This window comes from Bidens hawaiensis, unplaced genomic scaffold (genome assembly GCF_021521415.1).
Source record: "Bidens hawaiensis isolate Kalapana, Puna unplaced genomic scaffold, B.hawaiensis_p1.1 tig00028598_1, whole genome shotgun sequence".
NCBI classification, from domain to species: Eukaryota; Viridiplantae; Streptophyta; class Magnoliopsida; order Asterales; family Asteraceae; genus Bidens; species Bidens hawaiensis.
Genome location: NW_027505126.1, coordinates 76,064 through 93,297, shown reverse-complemented (window position 1 = coordinate 93,297; position 17,234 = coordinate 76,064). Strand labels below are relative to the sequence as shown.

The window sequence follows — 17,234 nt, the reverse complement described above, 5'->3', positions numbered from 1 at the left end:
CTTAATATTTATTTTGTCTTTTACCAATTAAATGTATTTTAAGCATCTGTTAACAATGAACTACACAGTTCAATTCATTCATATTTTAATATTTAATTTTGACCCGTTAACCTTTTTTTCTTTTTCTTTTTTTAATTTCAAGAAATGTGTTAACTAACATCAAAAAGTTCCTTGGGCCATCTTCAATTTGGTGGGATGGTAAATGCTTTGGTCTTTGGGTGAGAGGTTCAGAGTTCAATTCTTGGCAAGGGCGGTATAATGTAAATAGTAGGAGGAAACTTTAACATTCAAAAAAAAAAATTCCTTGGAGTAAAAGCCATAAAAAAAAGTAAAATTTAATATTTTGTTGTGCTGCTTTTGGTTGTTTGTGAAGGTAAGAACTGGACTACAACATTCCCTTTTCAAATGTTCTTTTATTTATTGGTTTCACTTAAATATTATTAAAGTAGTGATTAATCCTTGAAAAAAAATATACATATATTCTTTGTTACATATATTTAGTATATATATAGTTTTATAATTACTTAATCTTTTAAGTTAAAATGAAAATAAATTGAGAGTAAATAATTATGTTATTTTAAATTCTCATAATATTATGTCACATGTTTATTAAGAATAACAACTGTATGTAAATGTTGAGTAACTAATCAAGCTAATGCTCGCTATCTATTTGAGGACTTGCTAAAAGCTTGAATCAGTTAGAGCTTAAACGAGTTATCTATTTGAGGGCTTGCTAAAAGCATGAATCAGTTCGAGCTTAAACGAGTTCGAGCCTAAATTAAAACTCACTTGATAATCAAGTTTGTTTGGACAGGTAAAATTAAACAAGTCTATTATTTATATAAATATAGTATTTTATTCATTTAATAAAATAAATATATAATAATACAATTATAATAAAAACAACTAATTAATATATGCCACGTTATATATAAGCAAAATAATTAATAAACAATAAATGAGCCAAGCTCGCAATTTAAAAATTACATAGAGTCTGAGCTTTAAACATAGAGCTTGATTCATTATTGACATCCCAATCCCAATGACTAGAGATACTTCTTAAAAACATTTTTACAATTTTCAGTTGCTTTTACTGATATACAAAGTCATATAACATCTTGATCGTTTAAACCATTAGTTTATCATTTACGTCAAATCAGTTCGATTAAAATGTAAGAAAATTATGTGATTGTTGGCAACCTTTTTTAAAATTTCAAATTTAAAAGAAGGATAAATCAGATTATTAAGAAGTAATCTTTGTTTTGTCTTATTATTAAGCTACATTACATGTCTCACCTGCTTTGGACGTAAAGGATGCCACACTGTAATTTATAAGGTGAGTAAATTTATAGATAAATATTATAATGGTTAACAAGGGAGGATGTGATACAACATTTAAAACCTTAAATTAAAGGGGATTCTTTACAAAAATTAATTATTCATCAGTGCATTTTGATTCAACAAGAAGCTGTTTTAATTGATATTCTTTTTTGAATATTGAGATTGCCTATTCGATTTATTTATTTGAATATTTGCAAATGATGTAAAAATATAAATTGTTGATATAAATAACTTTAATCATTGATCTCAAGTAGAGGTGCACAAACCGAGTATGGTCAACAAAAGTTAAAACCGGGTCGGGTAGAAACCAGTTCCAGACATAATCGGGTATTTAACCAGATTTTTTTCGGGTTTCGGGTCGGGTCAGGTTTAACCCGGTAAAGGTGGAACCGGTTCCAGTGGGTCCGGGTCGGGTACATGTCCGGGAGAGAAACCCAATACAAGGTCGTACCCACGAGTCGGGTACGGGTAGGAGCCTGTTCGGGTCGGGTACACCAGGTCGGGTCCGGAACCAAGTATATCACAAATTAACACAAACTATGTAAAGCTTATGTTGAAACAAATAAATAAATACATAATCATAAAATGAAATTTACCCCAAACATAATTTGGTAACTAAAATGCAATTTACCATTGAATAAAAAAAAGTACACACAAAAACATGAATCGAGCTTCCACTGGCGCCTAACGCAAGGCTGCAAGCTGCGTTTTGCCTTATATTGACTAGCAGGTTTTTGGTGGGATCCATGAGTTAGCAGTAACGGGTTCTCATGACCACAAAAGAAATTTGAAAAAGAATATTATTCCAAGAAAACCGTAAACATGTCTTGTAATCAAACTTTTCACGCGCTTAAATACTACCATCGCTACAAACGGCTACTCTAAAGATTGCAACAACCTAAAAAAATAAGTGATCGGGGCCCACACACCCGAACCAACAGCAATTTTGCTAGACGTGTGCCAAGATATTAGGCATGGATATCAAGCAGCCACAGCAAGAAACCTGCAAAGGTGCCGTGTTACGAATAATGTTAAATATTGGGTGTTTCGGACAAATGTGTATTACACGTGTATCGGATGTGTGTTCGTGTCTCTTTGCCTTTCAGAAAAACAAAAGAACTTATGATTATTCTTATAAGCAGAAGTGGATAACTTATCAAAAACAGTTTATTTCACCCGAAAGTTAACTTGTAATTAATTGATCCAACAAACACAGTGGGTATGAGATAAGAAATCTCAAAACTATTTATTGAAATCAACTTATATCATCCAAATGAAACGGAAAAAGTTAGCTAAAAAACAAAAGTGTCAAATGAGTCAACGGGCCAAAATTATTGAAATGTTTACATGTCCTGTATCTTTAAAAGAAATTATTATTGCAATAATATAGTTTTGTTGCATCAAGTGTTTACAGAATTTAAAGAAATAGACCAGAAAGTCATGACGGGCCAGCCTGAACTATTAATATGGAGAAGTGTTGTATTTGATTGGTAACGGGTCAAAAGGGTTGAAATAAAAAATTAGCTACATGTGAGAAGTGTCAAATGGGTCAAAAATCACAAAAAGATAAAATGTATGTACAACGTCCTGAGTTGTTTAAATTCAAAGAATCTATTATTATTGTAATAATATATGTTTGTAATCATAATCAATGGATTAAAAATTTATTAAATCTAATAAGAAATGAATGAAAAAGTGTTTGCGAGTTTTGACCCAAACCCACATGACCCGTTACTCGGCCCGCCCGTTTTTCCAACTCTACCTACCATTATCCTAAAAGGAACAAGACCTAGTAAAACAAAAACAGGACTTCTTGTGTAAAAAAAATGGAGCAGCTATTGATGCAATAGGTGCATATATTTACATATTTCGATTATTAATAACTAGGTAATTTAGACTTTCGGATTAAATTCTTTCAGTTTAATGATTTTACTTACCGAATAAAAAAATTAAAAAAACAAGCAATCTAATTGTAATTTAATATGTTCCTAATAAAAATTTTATTATCTAGTGTCTAGGGAACTTGTTAATAACAGTTATAAATAGATAATAAAAGAAACTTTAAGCCCATGTTTAACATGTAACTCATTAAAAAGGTATCAACACGAAACTCATTAAATATCATGAGTTTACCTTTAGGAAAATAAGTTATTTTCAGTAAGCTGATTATGTTTCTGCTTACAAGTTTGACCCAGGGTGAAATTACTTTTAAGTCTAATGTGTTCTTTTAGTATTAGAAGAAACAAGCATAGGTGTTTTAATTATAGAAACGCCCCTACTATAACCTATTAATGGATAATGTGCAGCATGAACATGTCAAGAGTGGATAAAACAGAAGAATCTTCTTACCTTCTTAAAAAATCAATGGATTAGCTACTGTGTTTTTTGCTTGTGTGTTGATGGGATCATCTGTAAGATGACGTTTGCTTTCCTGGAGATAAAATTGGTGATTTTATGCACTATAACTAACTTCGAATCAACTTGGGCTTGAAACTTGTCGTATAGAAAAGGTATCGATAAACTCAAAAGTATCCCTGAGAAGAAATTAAGAATTATACCATGTCAAGTTTTCAGTAGGCACAAAACAACTAAAAAGAAGAATTAACTTCATATGCATGCGTAGGTATACATCCTTCTAAATTTCATGATATCATATTTTACCTTTTTAAATCACTAAACATATCACATCTACACGTTTCATAGTAAATTGAATAAAATCAGTTAAATGTAACTTATTTATACTGAATAAACAAATAGGAAAACAGCCTGTAATTCTCAGCTAGGCTTGTAAACGAACCGAACGTTCAGTGAATTGTTCGTGAACCGTTCAGAGGAAGTTCATTTATTTAATGAATGAACGAACATGAACAAATTTTTTTGTTCATTTTGTTGAACGAATGAACATGAACACATGTCCTATTTGTTCATTTATGTTAATGAATGTCCGTTTATGTTTGTTCTTTTATGTCCATTTATCTTCGTTCGTTTACGCTCATATATGCTAGACTGCTAGTTAGTTTACGTTTATTTAAGTTCATTTATTTACGTAGGCATCTAAATTTTTAGGCCTATAACAACATAGTCTAATTTTAATAAATACTTAGGACCAACAATCCAACACATTTATGTTCATGTTTACTTTGATCTGTGTTCGCATAATTATGTTTGTTTATCTATATTAGTTATGTTTGTTTGTTTACATTCGTTAACAATCGTTTATTCTATTAACAAATGAGCATAAACGAACACAAAGACAGTTAAATTCATAATGAAAAAACAAGGAAACTCCGTTCATTTAATTGTTCGTGTAAGATCACTTGTTCAGTTAAGTTTATTTAACAAACACGAACACGCTCTGTTCGTGTATGTTCGATTCGTCTACAGACCTATTATCAGCCATAATATTCTCTTCACTCATTCAGTTAAACAGGTTGTTATAAGTAACTCACTTTATTTAATTTACTATGAAATTGGTAAATATGATATTAAACACTTAAAAGAATAAAAATATGAAATTGTGAACTTTTAGGAAGATGTATACAAAATGGCCCATTATAGAAACTAGCTCACCAATATAGACCAGCGTAAGGAAGTTAAAAAAGCTACCAACATAAGAAATCAGCCACAAGCTAGAAACAACCTGAAGAATCAACCACAAATTACATGGTTTTATAATCCCATGTTTGCATGATGGTGCAAAACGGAAGGGCAAAGCATAAACCAGAAACCAACTGTCTATTACCAGTTTTACCAACCAACTTACAATATATTTCCGATTGCAAAAACGAATGACCTGTTCAGCCACTTGTTTCTGGTCATTGTTTTTGTTCAGAAAATACTGATGTGACATTCTATTTGCTATGTTAATGTAATATATTGCCGTGTGGCATCTAATGTGATATTTAATAACAGTTTTTAAAAGATATATGTAAAGAAAAATATCCATTTTCTAAGGCTTGTAAAGAGAAAATATGCCAGTGTCACATCAGAACTTTAAAGATGAGACCAGTTAAAAATTAAATTTGTTGCTAAAACGGGCTAAACATGTGAAGTTCATTTGTATTTACTGCACTTTGGCCAAAACAAAATTTTCAAGAAAGCAATAAGAATAGTGTCAGGAAATGTTACCGCAATCAAAGTTTTCAAGTTTCCAGAAACTGCAATGTCATGTGCAACTGAAAAGGCGTGATTTATCCACACTTGCATCTCATCGGCAGCAATAAGAACCGATTCCTCTGATATGTCCAGTTCAGGAATTGGAGGCAGGGGTCTACATACAGGTACAAATAATAATCATTTGCTATCTACTTCTAAGAGAGTGTTTGGAATTGCTCACTAAAACTGCTCATTGTGTTTTAAAACTAGCACAAACAATATTGCTTCTACAGATAAATCAAATAAGAAGTTATATTGGCTAGTATTTCAAGCATATAGTGTATCTATGGGATTGATTATTTAAACAACTTATGTTTATACTTATAAGCAGAAGCGCACAATCAGCTTACTGATAGAACTTATTTCATCCGAATTTACCTTTGATTATGCCAAGAATTATCATTATTCAGTTTGAAATAATCAATCTTAATCTGCTTATTGAACAGCTTATTTCACCCTAAACAAAGAGCATATTTCTTCATCCAAACACTCAAATGTAATTATCTACTTTCTAAAACCTCAATAATCAGATACATAAACAAAACGAAAGAACACGAACAAGGGCATGTTAGTTCATTTAACTTTAATCAAACACATTAAAAAAATGAACATTTTGGTGTTCGATTCTGTTCGTTCATTAAAAACTAAACGAACATGTATGACCAGTCGTAAACGAACGCATTCAAGCATAAAATGAACATATGCTTCAATGAATACAAAGGATCAAATATAAAACATTAAATTCATAAACAAACAAAAAGGCACGTATGAAGCATGTGTTCATGTTCGTTGGTTTAATTAAACAAAAATTGTTTTTGTACATGTTCTTTCGCTTATTGAATAAATGAACTTCCAACTGAACGGTTCACTCAGTTATCGGTTACAGGTAAAAACCTAACCTAACATAACAGTTATCAGTTATTCATAATAATCAATCTCAATAAACAATAGCTATAAAACAGTAATAACAAACAAACAAATCTACCTATTGAGAAGCGTTGCAGATTTAGCCCAAAAGAAGAGTATAACAACCAACAGCAGCAGATTATTCGCCACAAATGCCACAATATTATAACCGCCTCTTTCAAACAGAAACCAGAAGACTGTTGAAACGATTAACACAACTACTCCTCCGTAAACGTTCTTCCATAATAATATATCAGCAACTGTAACACCACACAACATTATTATTATTATTATTACAGATCACGATCTTAATCATTATTAAGTTTATAACGGAAATGAATAATTTGTTAAATTAAATCATAATAATAATAATAATAATAGAGACCTGCACCAGCTCCAAGAGCGTTGTGAACGGAAGTACGACCGAAATCGCCCATGACAACCAAATAAGCTTTCAGACGAATAAACGGACTGATGTGATGGAATGGATGAGATCAGGCAAAGTTGGGAGAGAAGATGGAAATAATATGTTTTGGAGGGGTGGATGTGTAAAAACCAAAACGTGAATTCGGTCGGTTTCGGTTTAAGTGTGATATGATCAGTGTTGCAAAAAATCATGACTAGGCACCAATTAATCGCTAGTCCCCACTACATCGATTAAATCTAGACTAGTCGGTCAATTAATCGATAGTCCCCACTACACTGATAAAATCTGGGCTAGTCGTGCCAATTAATCGGTCAACGGTCAAATCCAGCTCAAATCAGTGGTTCCGGCAAGATTCCAACAAAATCAGCGATTTCCGGCGAGATTTCAGCAAAAACCAGCGGTTTTCAGCGGAATTTCAATCAATTTCTGATCAATATATTTTTGTGTATGTATAAAAGTGAAAACTACATATAAAAATGTGTGCAAGTATATATAAAACTGACAAAAATACATTAAAGCCTGATCAAATTAATCTCGATTAATCGTTAGTCCCAACCTCACCGCCCGATTAGCGATTTTTGCAACATTGGTTATGATATAATAACTAAAACCAAAAAATAAACAAAAAGAACAGGAACAAAAATGAGGTGGACTTACGGGTGACGTCGGTTGGTAAAACTCGGGTGTTGGTAAAACCATAATCTAAGGTTGCGTGTCTACTTAAATTCAGTCAATAAAACTCGGGTATTTTTCAGGTATAGATTGGATTTTAAAGGGGCTGTACTTTTCTTGGGGGTACTATTGGGTATTTGAAAACCCGGTTTCAGGTAATGGAAAAACCAGATTCTGGGTATGAAACGCTCTGGTTTTCGGGTATTATCCGGTACAAATCGGGTCCGATACGGGTACGAGTTTTGGCACAGAAATGGATACCCTATCCGAGTCGGGTACGGGTTCAAGTAGTAAAAACCCATTCCCGGGTTTGTTTTTCTGGTTTGGTTTCAGGTTCAGCGCCCCTAATTTGTTACAAACACCCAGCCCAGTTAAATAAGCCCAACCCAATAATAAAATTTCCATTTTTATTGACCCAATTCAAATTTAATACGTAATATTATTATTATTGTCAAGGGGATCTATAGCAGAGTCACCGGAGATTGAACAAACAAACAGTTGATCGGAATTGACGCCGGAGCTGTGCGTTACGGTGGATCTCAATCGGAATTGACGTCACTGAATCACAACAGTTACTGAGCACAACATGTTGCCTACGTCATCCAAAGGACGAATGCCTTCGCGTGCTAATCCTATTTTCCCTCAGTACTTGCGTAGGATAATCAAGGTTTAATTATTTATTTATATGAATTTGAATTGTGTACATTGATGTAGATGAGTAGATCTGATCTGATTGTGCTGTATTTGTAGCTTTAACCTAATTTGTTACAGTTTAGGGTTTTGTATGTTAATTGGTTAATGGAGAGTATTGAAGTTAATCAATTCTGTTATTGTAGCTGAAACAAATGAAAATAATTAATTTTTTATTTAAGTTTAATTATGTGTTTCGGATTAAACTTGGGAAATTTGAAGATTATGTGCTTGGATTTAGTAACAAGTAGTCATTGTGAAAGTCAACACAGTCCATTTAGTTATTAGTTACTGCATTTTGATCCGTTAAACTCAGTTTTTTAGTTTTAGTATCATTAGACTGCCTTCATAGTAGCGACTGTAGCACAGCCCGTACTCTTCATTACCACCATGGATGAGAGATATTGAGATTGTGTGAGGGGAGGGTGGGCCATGGCTGCTTCGATTGTTGCAGAGCATCAGTTGGCAGTGCGGGCAAGACGATGTGGCGCTGGGCAGCAGGGAGGAAGGGCATTTCTCAATGATGGAGGCAGTCTTATAAAACCTAGAAATGGCATAGGCTGATATAGAATCTATAAATTTTTAGATTTCAAGAGGCTCGGTGAAACTACTAAATTTAAAATTCTTATCAGTTTCTGGATTTGGTTATAAACAAAAGGTTATTATTTAGTTTCGGAACAGTGTGACTAGCAGTTTGCTGGATGTAAGATTACAAGTTTACCATTAAGGTGAAGTAAAGATGTTATTAATAAGATGATTATCTGCTTCTGCATGTTTTGCCCATTTACCACTTAATTTTGGGCAGCCACTAGCCACAGAAGTGTATGGTTAATCTTTGAAACAAGAGAGTAACATTTAGTGTATGTATTTTCTTTCACATGTTATTCATGTTCAATAAAAGGTTCCATCATCATAATACTAAACTATAAGTCTACAACAAATTATCAACTGTTGTAATACATTCCTCCAGAATGTTTTCTTTTGTTTTGAATTTCTATGGTAGCTCGGATTTGTATAAACTATTCTACGGCCAATGGTATCTGTGTCTGTTAGCACTTAGCAGTTATATGACATTTGTGGAATAGTGAGTGGTAAAAGATCAATCTGATTGATCTAGGGAGGGATTAGTAGCTTTGCTTTTTGTGGAATGGGGTACATGGATGCTATATCACTATAAAAATGTTGTCTTCTGAAAGTTGGTAGTAAAACGTTTTAGAGCTGCAGCCATTTGATACATATTTGAAATGCTTTGTTGTTTTATCTTTCTTTAATACCTTTTATGTTTTTTTTTCTAGTGGCAACAAATGGACATTGAATACACTTTCTGGCAAATGCTTCATTTATGCACCTCACCAAAAGTTGTGTAAGTCTCTTCTTCTTGCTTCTTTATGCTATTATAATGTACATGCATTTTAATGCAGTATATATGTTAGCTCTACACTTTAGTTTCACAAAAGTAAGTTTAGATTTATATGAGCTTGTAATTGTTGAAGTTGTGTCACTGTGTGTGTGCTTCTGCAGTTTTAAGAAAAACAGGGTTTTCACCTAAGGATTTGATTTTGCTTTTACTTTAAGTATAAGGAAATGCTTATTTTTGGTATATAGGTTACAGGATATCATTTTATTATGCTTGATTTACCTTAAAGTTAGGGTTCATATTGATTCGCCCAAACGAACCAAAACCAGTTTGGTTAGGTGGGCTTGACAATTATGCCTTATTTTTTTATGTTCGTTTTTTCACAGAGAAAGTTGTAAGCAATAACCTTTAAAAATAAAATTTAATTATTGATGTTAAACAACATATTCATAACCTAGGAACTTACGAAAGTGGCTTTAAAATTTGAATATAAGAATTAGAAGGAATTAAATAAAGGAAAGAAAACAAAAGTAAAGGTCTCCAACTAGTGTTTTTTAGAAACTTCATGCTCAGTCAGCTGAACTAAACATATATATTTAGATATATGTGCCAATTGTTATATAATGTTATATGTTTCATGTCCTGGTCTTAACAAATTTACATAATGTTTAAAATTCCACCTTAAAACTCACTTTTATTTTGAGACATATTTTCACGCCTTGATTTTAGGAAACTAGTCTTCGCATATTCTTATCCATTTAAGAAACCAGGCTTTCTGTGTGGAGGTATTCATTTCATTTAGACTTTTTTCCATCACTTGTACTTTGAGGGAGATTATTATCGCTAATAGTACTATATGGTTGGACAATGCCTATTTGGGGCTTTGAGCTTTGTATATAAAAATAATAGCCTGCATTATTGAGAAACTAAAATCAGATTAAGTTGTTGGTGATCTCTGAGTTGTTTCTGCAGACCTGCATACACATCATTTTCTCTATAACTGGAAGTGTTAATGCTCAATATGATAACTTGCTTTCAGTTTTGTTCTGTTTTAGTCATTGTAATATGATCTTGTCGATTTTAGTGATTGAAGTTGCAAAATGTGCTTCATTTTTGCCTTTTATTGAGATAATATATGTGAAGTTGCATAACTACCATTTACTTTTGCTCATTTATTAAATGTTGCAAAGTAAAATGGATATTTCATTTGTGCAACTTTCTGATGGTAATGATTCAATGTTTTTGGCATGTGGAATTCTGAACTGGATGCAGCTATCAGCATACCAAGTACCATAAGCGTAAGCCAACATTCTTTTAAAGTGGTTTTAGTTTTAATATTAATTTAATAATGGGTATAAAATGATTATTCTGTGCGGATATGACATGGTTGTCACATACTTGATGAATTTAATGCTGTTTAAAAAAAACTTGATGAATTTAATAGAAAGAACAGATAGCATGTAACTAAACTTTTCACTCTTTGTGTATGTGGCATCTGATGTGGAGGCTGACATGGTCTTAACCGGTGCAGCATACACAAGCTACAGGTAAAAGGGTTTTTAATTTCTAATTGTACCTTTTTATCCGCAGAAACAAAAAATCAGTGGGCACGTGATGATCCTGCTTTTGTTGTAATTTGCATTCTTCTTTTGGCAGTTTCAGCTGTTGCGTATTCTGCTGCGTAAGTTATCTACATTCTTGTTATAGTGGAGAAATGTATATAACTTTAACATTCCTATTAGTTATGCATTTAGTGAATTACACACGTATTATTATTTTATGCTCACAAACACGTAGCTGAAGCTAAGCCATGCATTATTGTTGTACACATCCTATTGATAAGGGCAAACTACAAGAAATCGATGCCACATCATCAATTTTACAGATGAAGGTGGTTAAAACGAGGTTGGTTGCTAAAATCAGTAATAAGTTGTAAGGTGATTTTAATTTGCGGTTAGTTTAAAATTTGTTTATAAAACCAGAAAAACTCAGAAAGTTTTTTCTATTTCGTGTGGTTTGCCCTATTAATAAATTGTAAAGTTGGTTTCTTTTGTGTTTTTACTTATATCACCCAGTCTCAATAATAAGATGTCAACACAAGTGAACAGTTTAAAAAATTATTCTTATCAAACATTTCCCCTTAAAGTTATTCTTGGCTGAACAAACTGTTTTTAATGATTCATTTTTGTGGAAAATGATTGTTGCCTCGAGTTGCTTATGCATTGATCATTATAACTATGGTTTACTATATTGCCATGATTTTTGGTTTTAGGTATGATCATAGCATTGGACATGCTGTTTATGTGGTATTATCCGTGATATGTTTTCATTTTCTGTTAACGGGAGCAGTTTTGGCTACTATTTGTTGGTAAGCATCGTCACTAGTTATATCAAGAGTCATATATGCAACTAAAAGTTTGAAATGTCATATATATCTTTCTGATTTTCATAATACCATATTCGCCCTAAGGCCCTAATTTCATTAATAATACTTCAGTTTTATTTCCCTCATGAGTTTTTGACTCAACTGAGTTACGAGTTAGATACTTTTTAAACATTTTTTTAAAACATAAAAGAGTTATAGTTTAACTTTATATCTTTCTCCATCTCTATTCACAGTCTTCAAGTTTTATGGGAAATAAATAGTAAAAACTCTATATTTGAGCAAGTCACCTTTTTTAGGGGTCCATCTCGTCAAAAAAATGTTTTATGCTTTTGAAAGGGTAAATATGGCATTATGAAAATTTTGAACTTCTGGAAGGATATATATGAAGTCAGGTACACTAATTTACTGACCTTATTGTTTGCTTTAATTATCTTTGAAAGGTTTTTGACAAACACTTATCTTCGGGAAGAAACCTCAAACAGTCATGTGGTTGAGCAACGGGTTGAATGGCAAGTTCATTGAACCATATATGCTTATCAAATGATTTAAATAACATTTCTTAGTTTGTTAAAATTTCTATATTGCTTGTTGTGCAGGTTATATGCATTCGATGTGCACTGTAACTCCTTTTTCCCTCTGTTTATTGTGCTGTATGGTATGTACAATACATGAAATGCTTCCAAAAAAATCTCTTAATAAGGCCACCCATGTATATCAACTCTAGCACCAAAAAAACTTTCAAACGGTGAAAGTGTTCTATTTTTTTGGGAAAGGGAAAAAATTACCTTTGATGAGGTGTCAACAAGTTATATGTTTACAGTATTATCCTTTCAAGTCGTTAACGGTATTTTCATCCTTTGCCATGTTTTTGAACATGAATAGTATATTTGACAAAAGTTATGTTAACGTGTTTGTAAAGAAAAACATACCATTGTTTCAATCTATTGGAAAAAGAATGATACGATGTTAATAACTATTTTCATAGATTAAATTTTACTGTACGAGCCACCCAGTTATGTATATTCTAGCGAAGAGGATGCCATATGAATTGCCCATATTTTTTTTTATTGAAAGACAACTTTTGTTGACAAATATAAGTTAAGAAAAGTTATAAAGGCATTTTGTCATTTGACATGCCTTGAATTGGTATCATGACGAGTTTCCCGTCAATTCTTTTGAATAACATTAACTCTTGGATCGATTTATCAGAAAGCAAATCCTTTTATGTAAAACATATGACTAAGAGTATACATACTTGGGTGAGTATTTCCAATAAATGGCTGGAGTTGTTGAATTAGAAGTTGAATACTTGGGTAGTTTTGACATACATTATCCTTTAAATTATATATAATCACATTATTCTTTTGGTTTTGTGACAGTGATACATTTTTTCATATCACCTCTTCTGGTGGCACATGGTTTTGTTCCCCTTCTGCTGTCGAATCTGATTTTTATGGTTGCCATATCTTATTATCACTACCTCAACTTTTTAGGTTATGATGGTAAGTAATCTCTTATTTCTTTAGCCCTAATATAAAAAAACATGCAGACTGCATGTAATGGAAACATGTTTTACACTTTTTTCGAATTTTTGCAACCAACTTCAAATTAGGCATAAACTAGACACCAGTTTGAACTTCTCTAGTGGTTTTAGTAACCAAGTTACATTTTTATTACCTAAAAATGGTATGGTATGCTCAACCTGTAGTTGGTACGTCTTTTTCTGTTGTGGTATTTTATTTGTCGTTTTAGTGCCTACACATATGCCACATGACATTGATTTGAATTTTAATATCTTTTCAAATATAAGTTAAAAGTTCATTTTTTTAAATTTATTTACTTATGAATATTGCATGTAAGCATTTTTTTTTTGCATATGTGCATCTGCTGTGGTGGCTCTGCCATGGTGTTAATGAGGCTGGTTGCTAAAATCACTCAACTGGTGGTCATTATTTTGGCTGTTTTTAAATAACTGCTGACGTGGCATCATATTTTAATTTTAGTGCAATGTATATATGCCACATGACATTTGATTTGATACTTAATTGTTTTTAATTATAAAATTTTAAGAAGGAGCATTTTTTCAAACATGCAAATACGGGTTTTTTTCTTTTTCTTTTTGTTTTTTAAACCGTTTTCGCAAGCATTTTTTTTTTCATATTTGGCATGTCAAAACCAGTGCCACATTGGCAATTTACTGGTAAAGTCTGTTTAAAAAACGAGGTTGGCTGTCAAAGTAATTTATAGGTTGGTTTTTGTTTTACGCCTAATCTAAAGTTGGTTGCTAAAATTTATAAAAAAAGTTTGAAGTTTGTTTCTATTTCTTGTGATTTTCATATAAAAGAAACTTCAAATTAGGATACAGCTTCTTAAACTGAAAATTGTTACTTAGGAACACTGTAATAAAATTAATTGGTAAACTAAGTGGATCTTCTATAATAAAACGAATTAGATGCACTTTCCGTACCTTTTCAGTTCGTTATTTTTCTTTACTTTATTCATTCAAAGTGAATGCAAATCAGTTTTGAAATTTGTAAACTAATGATTCTGTAACGATTTTACCAAACTTTTGAATTGATTTATCTAAATATCTTGCTTTTACACACGTTTTTGAATCCGAAAAGATTTGATGTCAACTACTTGCTAATATAAACCCACTAGCCCACTACATTCTTTCTACTGTTCACTTACACCACAAAAAGAGCACAACTTTTGCTTTTTAGATATTCAAACTAATTATCAGAGTCTTGACATCAGTATCTTTAGGTTTGTTTATTGTATGCATTCTGTCCTAAACATCCTTTGTGTGATTGATTAAATATAAATGTTACCTAACAAAATTTTCAAATATATAGCCACTTTTAAATTTGCGAAAACTTTTACGTAACATACGTATGCATGTATGTGCGCGTATGTTATTATGAAAGTTTAAAATTATCCTTTAAAACATGATAATATTAGATTATTATCCTTTTTAATATGAATCATTTCAGCGTATAATATTAACTTCGTTTATTTAGTGAGCTGTCTTTTATCCACCTTTAAGTGGGTAAGTTTGATATTATTTTTTTTACCAAATGGTAAATGTGAAACTATGCAATTTTGTTATCCTCGTCCGTTTTTCTGTGTTGCAGAAAATGTATTGCAGATTAATCTTACTAGCTTTATATGTATTGCAGTGCTTCCGTTTTTAGAGAAGACCACTTTCTTCTTATACCCAATCGGCATCGTGATCATATTTACACCCATTTGTAAGTCGTGCATTCATCATGTTTCTCGAATCTCTCAATGTAGATGCAATTAGGCCTGTAAAGTGTAAACGAACCGAACGAACACAAACACTTAATCGACCACATATTTTGTGATCGTGTTCGTTTATTTAAAAAAAATGAACATGCTCGTGTTCGTTTATGTTCGTTTATTTAAGTTCTAAACGAACAGTTTGCGAACATAACTGAACAAAGATAAACAAACATAAATGAACACAAACATAAGCGAACATAAATGAACAAATATAAAACCATTATAAGCAGATTACCCTTCAAGATAATGTTTAATTATTTTCTATTTATACGTAAACGAACATAAATTAACGAACGTTCACGAACATAAATGAATGAACGAAACATGCGTTCGTTTATTAATCAAACACAAAAAGATTGTTCATGTTTGTTCGTTTATTATAAACGAACTTCCCGCCGAACAGCCACCGAACGCTCGGTTCATTTACAAGCCTAGATGCGATAAACATAAATTAAGAATTGTGTTTGTTTTGCAGTGATCTTAAGTGGGTTCAACCCTTCAAGATACGTGATGAACATTTACTTTAGTCAATGATCATGATTTAATGTTTGATTCGAAAGATTATATGAATACTAGAGAGACCGAACAGTAGTGTCGATTTCGCTTATTGTATACAGAGAGGAAACCTAGGATGTGTAAATGCACCTAACGCCATTTGGACTGAAATTATGTGGTGATATCAAGGTCAAAAATGTCTTCATACATTTGTGGAAGAAATTTGGTTTTAATGTGACAGTTTTTGTCTATTACAAAGTTTTTTTTTAGATTAATCATCCATATATTATTAAAGAAAATATTGATCCTTTTATATATAACACAAGCTGAACTACATCTGGATAATGGGCAAGCGAGCAACAAGCTGCGTCGCTATCCCCTTTTGAATCGCAAAGTCTATTGTACTAAATATAAATCCTTGGTTCCTCGGGCTCTGCGAGTCACTGTGGACCACCTTCTGCACCCGCTCCAAGAAGCGAACCGCCTCGGGAGCTAGGGATCCAAAAGTGTCGAAGGCAAATGGAATGAACACGTGCTGAATCTCCAAACATAATGTCTCATGCTTAGCAACCTTCCTAGACTCCGCTCACAAAACCGCCTGTCCCGGTACGAAGCCACTGTCTCTCAGCCCCACCAACGGGGACACCCCAGTGAGGTCAACACACGCATGCTTACCCCCTGCCCAGCCAAACACAAGAACATCCGCAGGACGCAGGGTAGATCTTCCCTCACGCGGATCAGTCAAAAAGTTAACAGGTGCCTCTTTCTTGGCTGAGATCCCGGCACATCTAAGCACATCCAAAAGGTTAACAGGTGCCTCTTTTTTTGTTTTTTTTTTGTTTTTTTTTTTTTTTGAGTATTCATATCTGTTGAAAATAAAGACACCAATTATGTTTAAGGTTCACCACATGTTGGAAAATTGTAAAAGGTTTTTGCCTCAATTGTCATGTTTACACATACACCTGTCTCCACATGACTATTTTTATGAGCGAGAGTTGGGTTGAAACTAGGGACGTAAACGAGACGATTTGGGCCTGAGGTCAACTTGTTTCGAGCTCTTATTTTAAACTTAAGCTTGGCTTGTTTATTTTTAAATAATGTGTACGCTTTTAGTTGTATTTTATTTTGAGAAAAATTTAAACGAGTCAAAGCTAGGGTCATGGCCGTGTGTACCTTAAATGAACCAAAGCTCGTCTTGAGCTCCGTTGAGCAACATAATATTAATACATAGAAATCAAAAATAGTTCAAACTTAAGGCTTGACGAACGTAAACGATCTTCATATAGAAAGCTTGAGCTCATACTGGATAACTAAACTGTTATTTGATATTTTGATGTGTGGGCTCAGCTGGGGTTAAGGGATGAGAAAATGATACCAGGTACTGGTAGCGGTACCGAATTGGGCATTGTCAGTGTCAATTGGGTACCAACTTTTTGACGTATTGGGCTCGATAATGATTGGTCTGTTTTAAGTATTTTATATACCCGACTAACCCGAACCTA

General features: G+C 32.7%; 2 protein-coding genes across 2 annotated transcripts; one reads left to right on the top strand and one right to left on the bottom strand.

Moving 5' to 3' along the window:
- Positions 1 to 2,106: 2,106 nt before the first annotated feature.
- On the bottom strand, positions 2,107 to 6,927 carry LOC143610888 (reticulon-like protein B11). Its single transcript, XM_077085244.1, has 6 exons — positions 6,788 to 6,927; positions 6,482 to 6,662; positions 5,470 to 5,611; positions 4,912 to 4,981; positions 3,691 to 3,875; positions 2,107 to 2,344 (listed from the first exon to the last, which is right to left on the bottom strand). Exons 1-5 carry the CDS (start codon positions 6,837 to 6,839, stop codon positions 3,715 to 3,717), a joined length of 606 nt encoding a protein of 201 aa, XP_076941359.1. The 5' UTR covers positions 6,840 to 6,927; the 3' UTR covers positions 2,107 to 2,344; positions 3,691 to 3,714.
- Positions 6,928 to 7,976: 1,049 nt separating this feature from the next.
- On the top strand, positions 7,977 to 15,990 carry LOC143610887 (uncharacterized). Its single transcript, XM_077085243.1, has 10 exons — positions 7,977 to 8,168; positions 9,487 to 9,554; positions 10,821 to 10,846; positions 11,139 to 11,229; positions 11,821 to 11,916; positions 12,375 to 12,443; positions 12,531 to 12,589; positions 13,314 to 13,436; positions 15,114 to 15,185; positions 15,713 to 15,990. The coding sequence occupies exons 1-10, from the start codon at positions 8,088 to 8,090 to the stop codon at positions 15,769 to 15,771; spliced, it is 744 nt and encodes a 247-aa protein (XP_076941358.1). The 5' UTR covers positions 7,977 to 8,087; the 3' UTR covers positions 15,772 to 15,990.
- The last annotated feature ends 1,244 nt before the right edge of the window (positions 15,991 to 17,234 follow it).

Bases quoted from the DNA above. Each gene is read 5' to 3' on its own strand.
- LOC143610887 (XM_077085243.1), top strand. From the start codon at position 8,088: ATGTTGCCTACGTCATCCAAAGGACGAATGCCTTCGCGTGCTAATCCT. The intron at 9,555-10,820 runs GTAAGTCTCTTC...AACTGGATGCAG, and splicing joins TGCACCTCACCAAAAGTTGT to CTATCAGCATACCAAGTACC. The intron at 12,444-12,530 runs GCAAGTTCATTG...CTTGTTGTGCAG, and splicing joins GTTGAGCAACGGGTTGAATG to GTTATATGCATTCGATGTGC.
- LOC143610888 (XM_077085244.1), bottom strand. From the start codon at position 6,839: ATGGGCGATTTCGGTCGTACTTCCGTTCACAACGCTCTTGGAGCTGGT. The intron at 5,612-6,481 runs GTAGATTTGTTT...ACCTGTATGTAG, and splicing joins TCTGCAACGCTTCTCAATAG to ACCCCTGCCTCCAATTCCTG. The intron at 4,982-5,469 runs GTAACATTTCCT...TTGATTCTTCAG, and splicing joins ACTTGAAAACTTTGATTGCG to GTTGTTTCTAGCTTGTGGCT.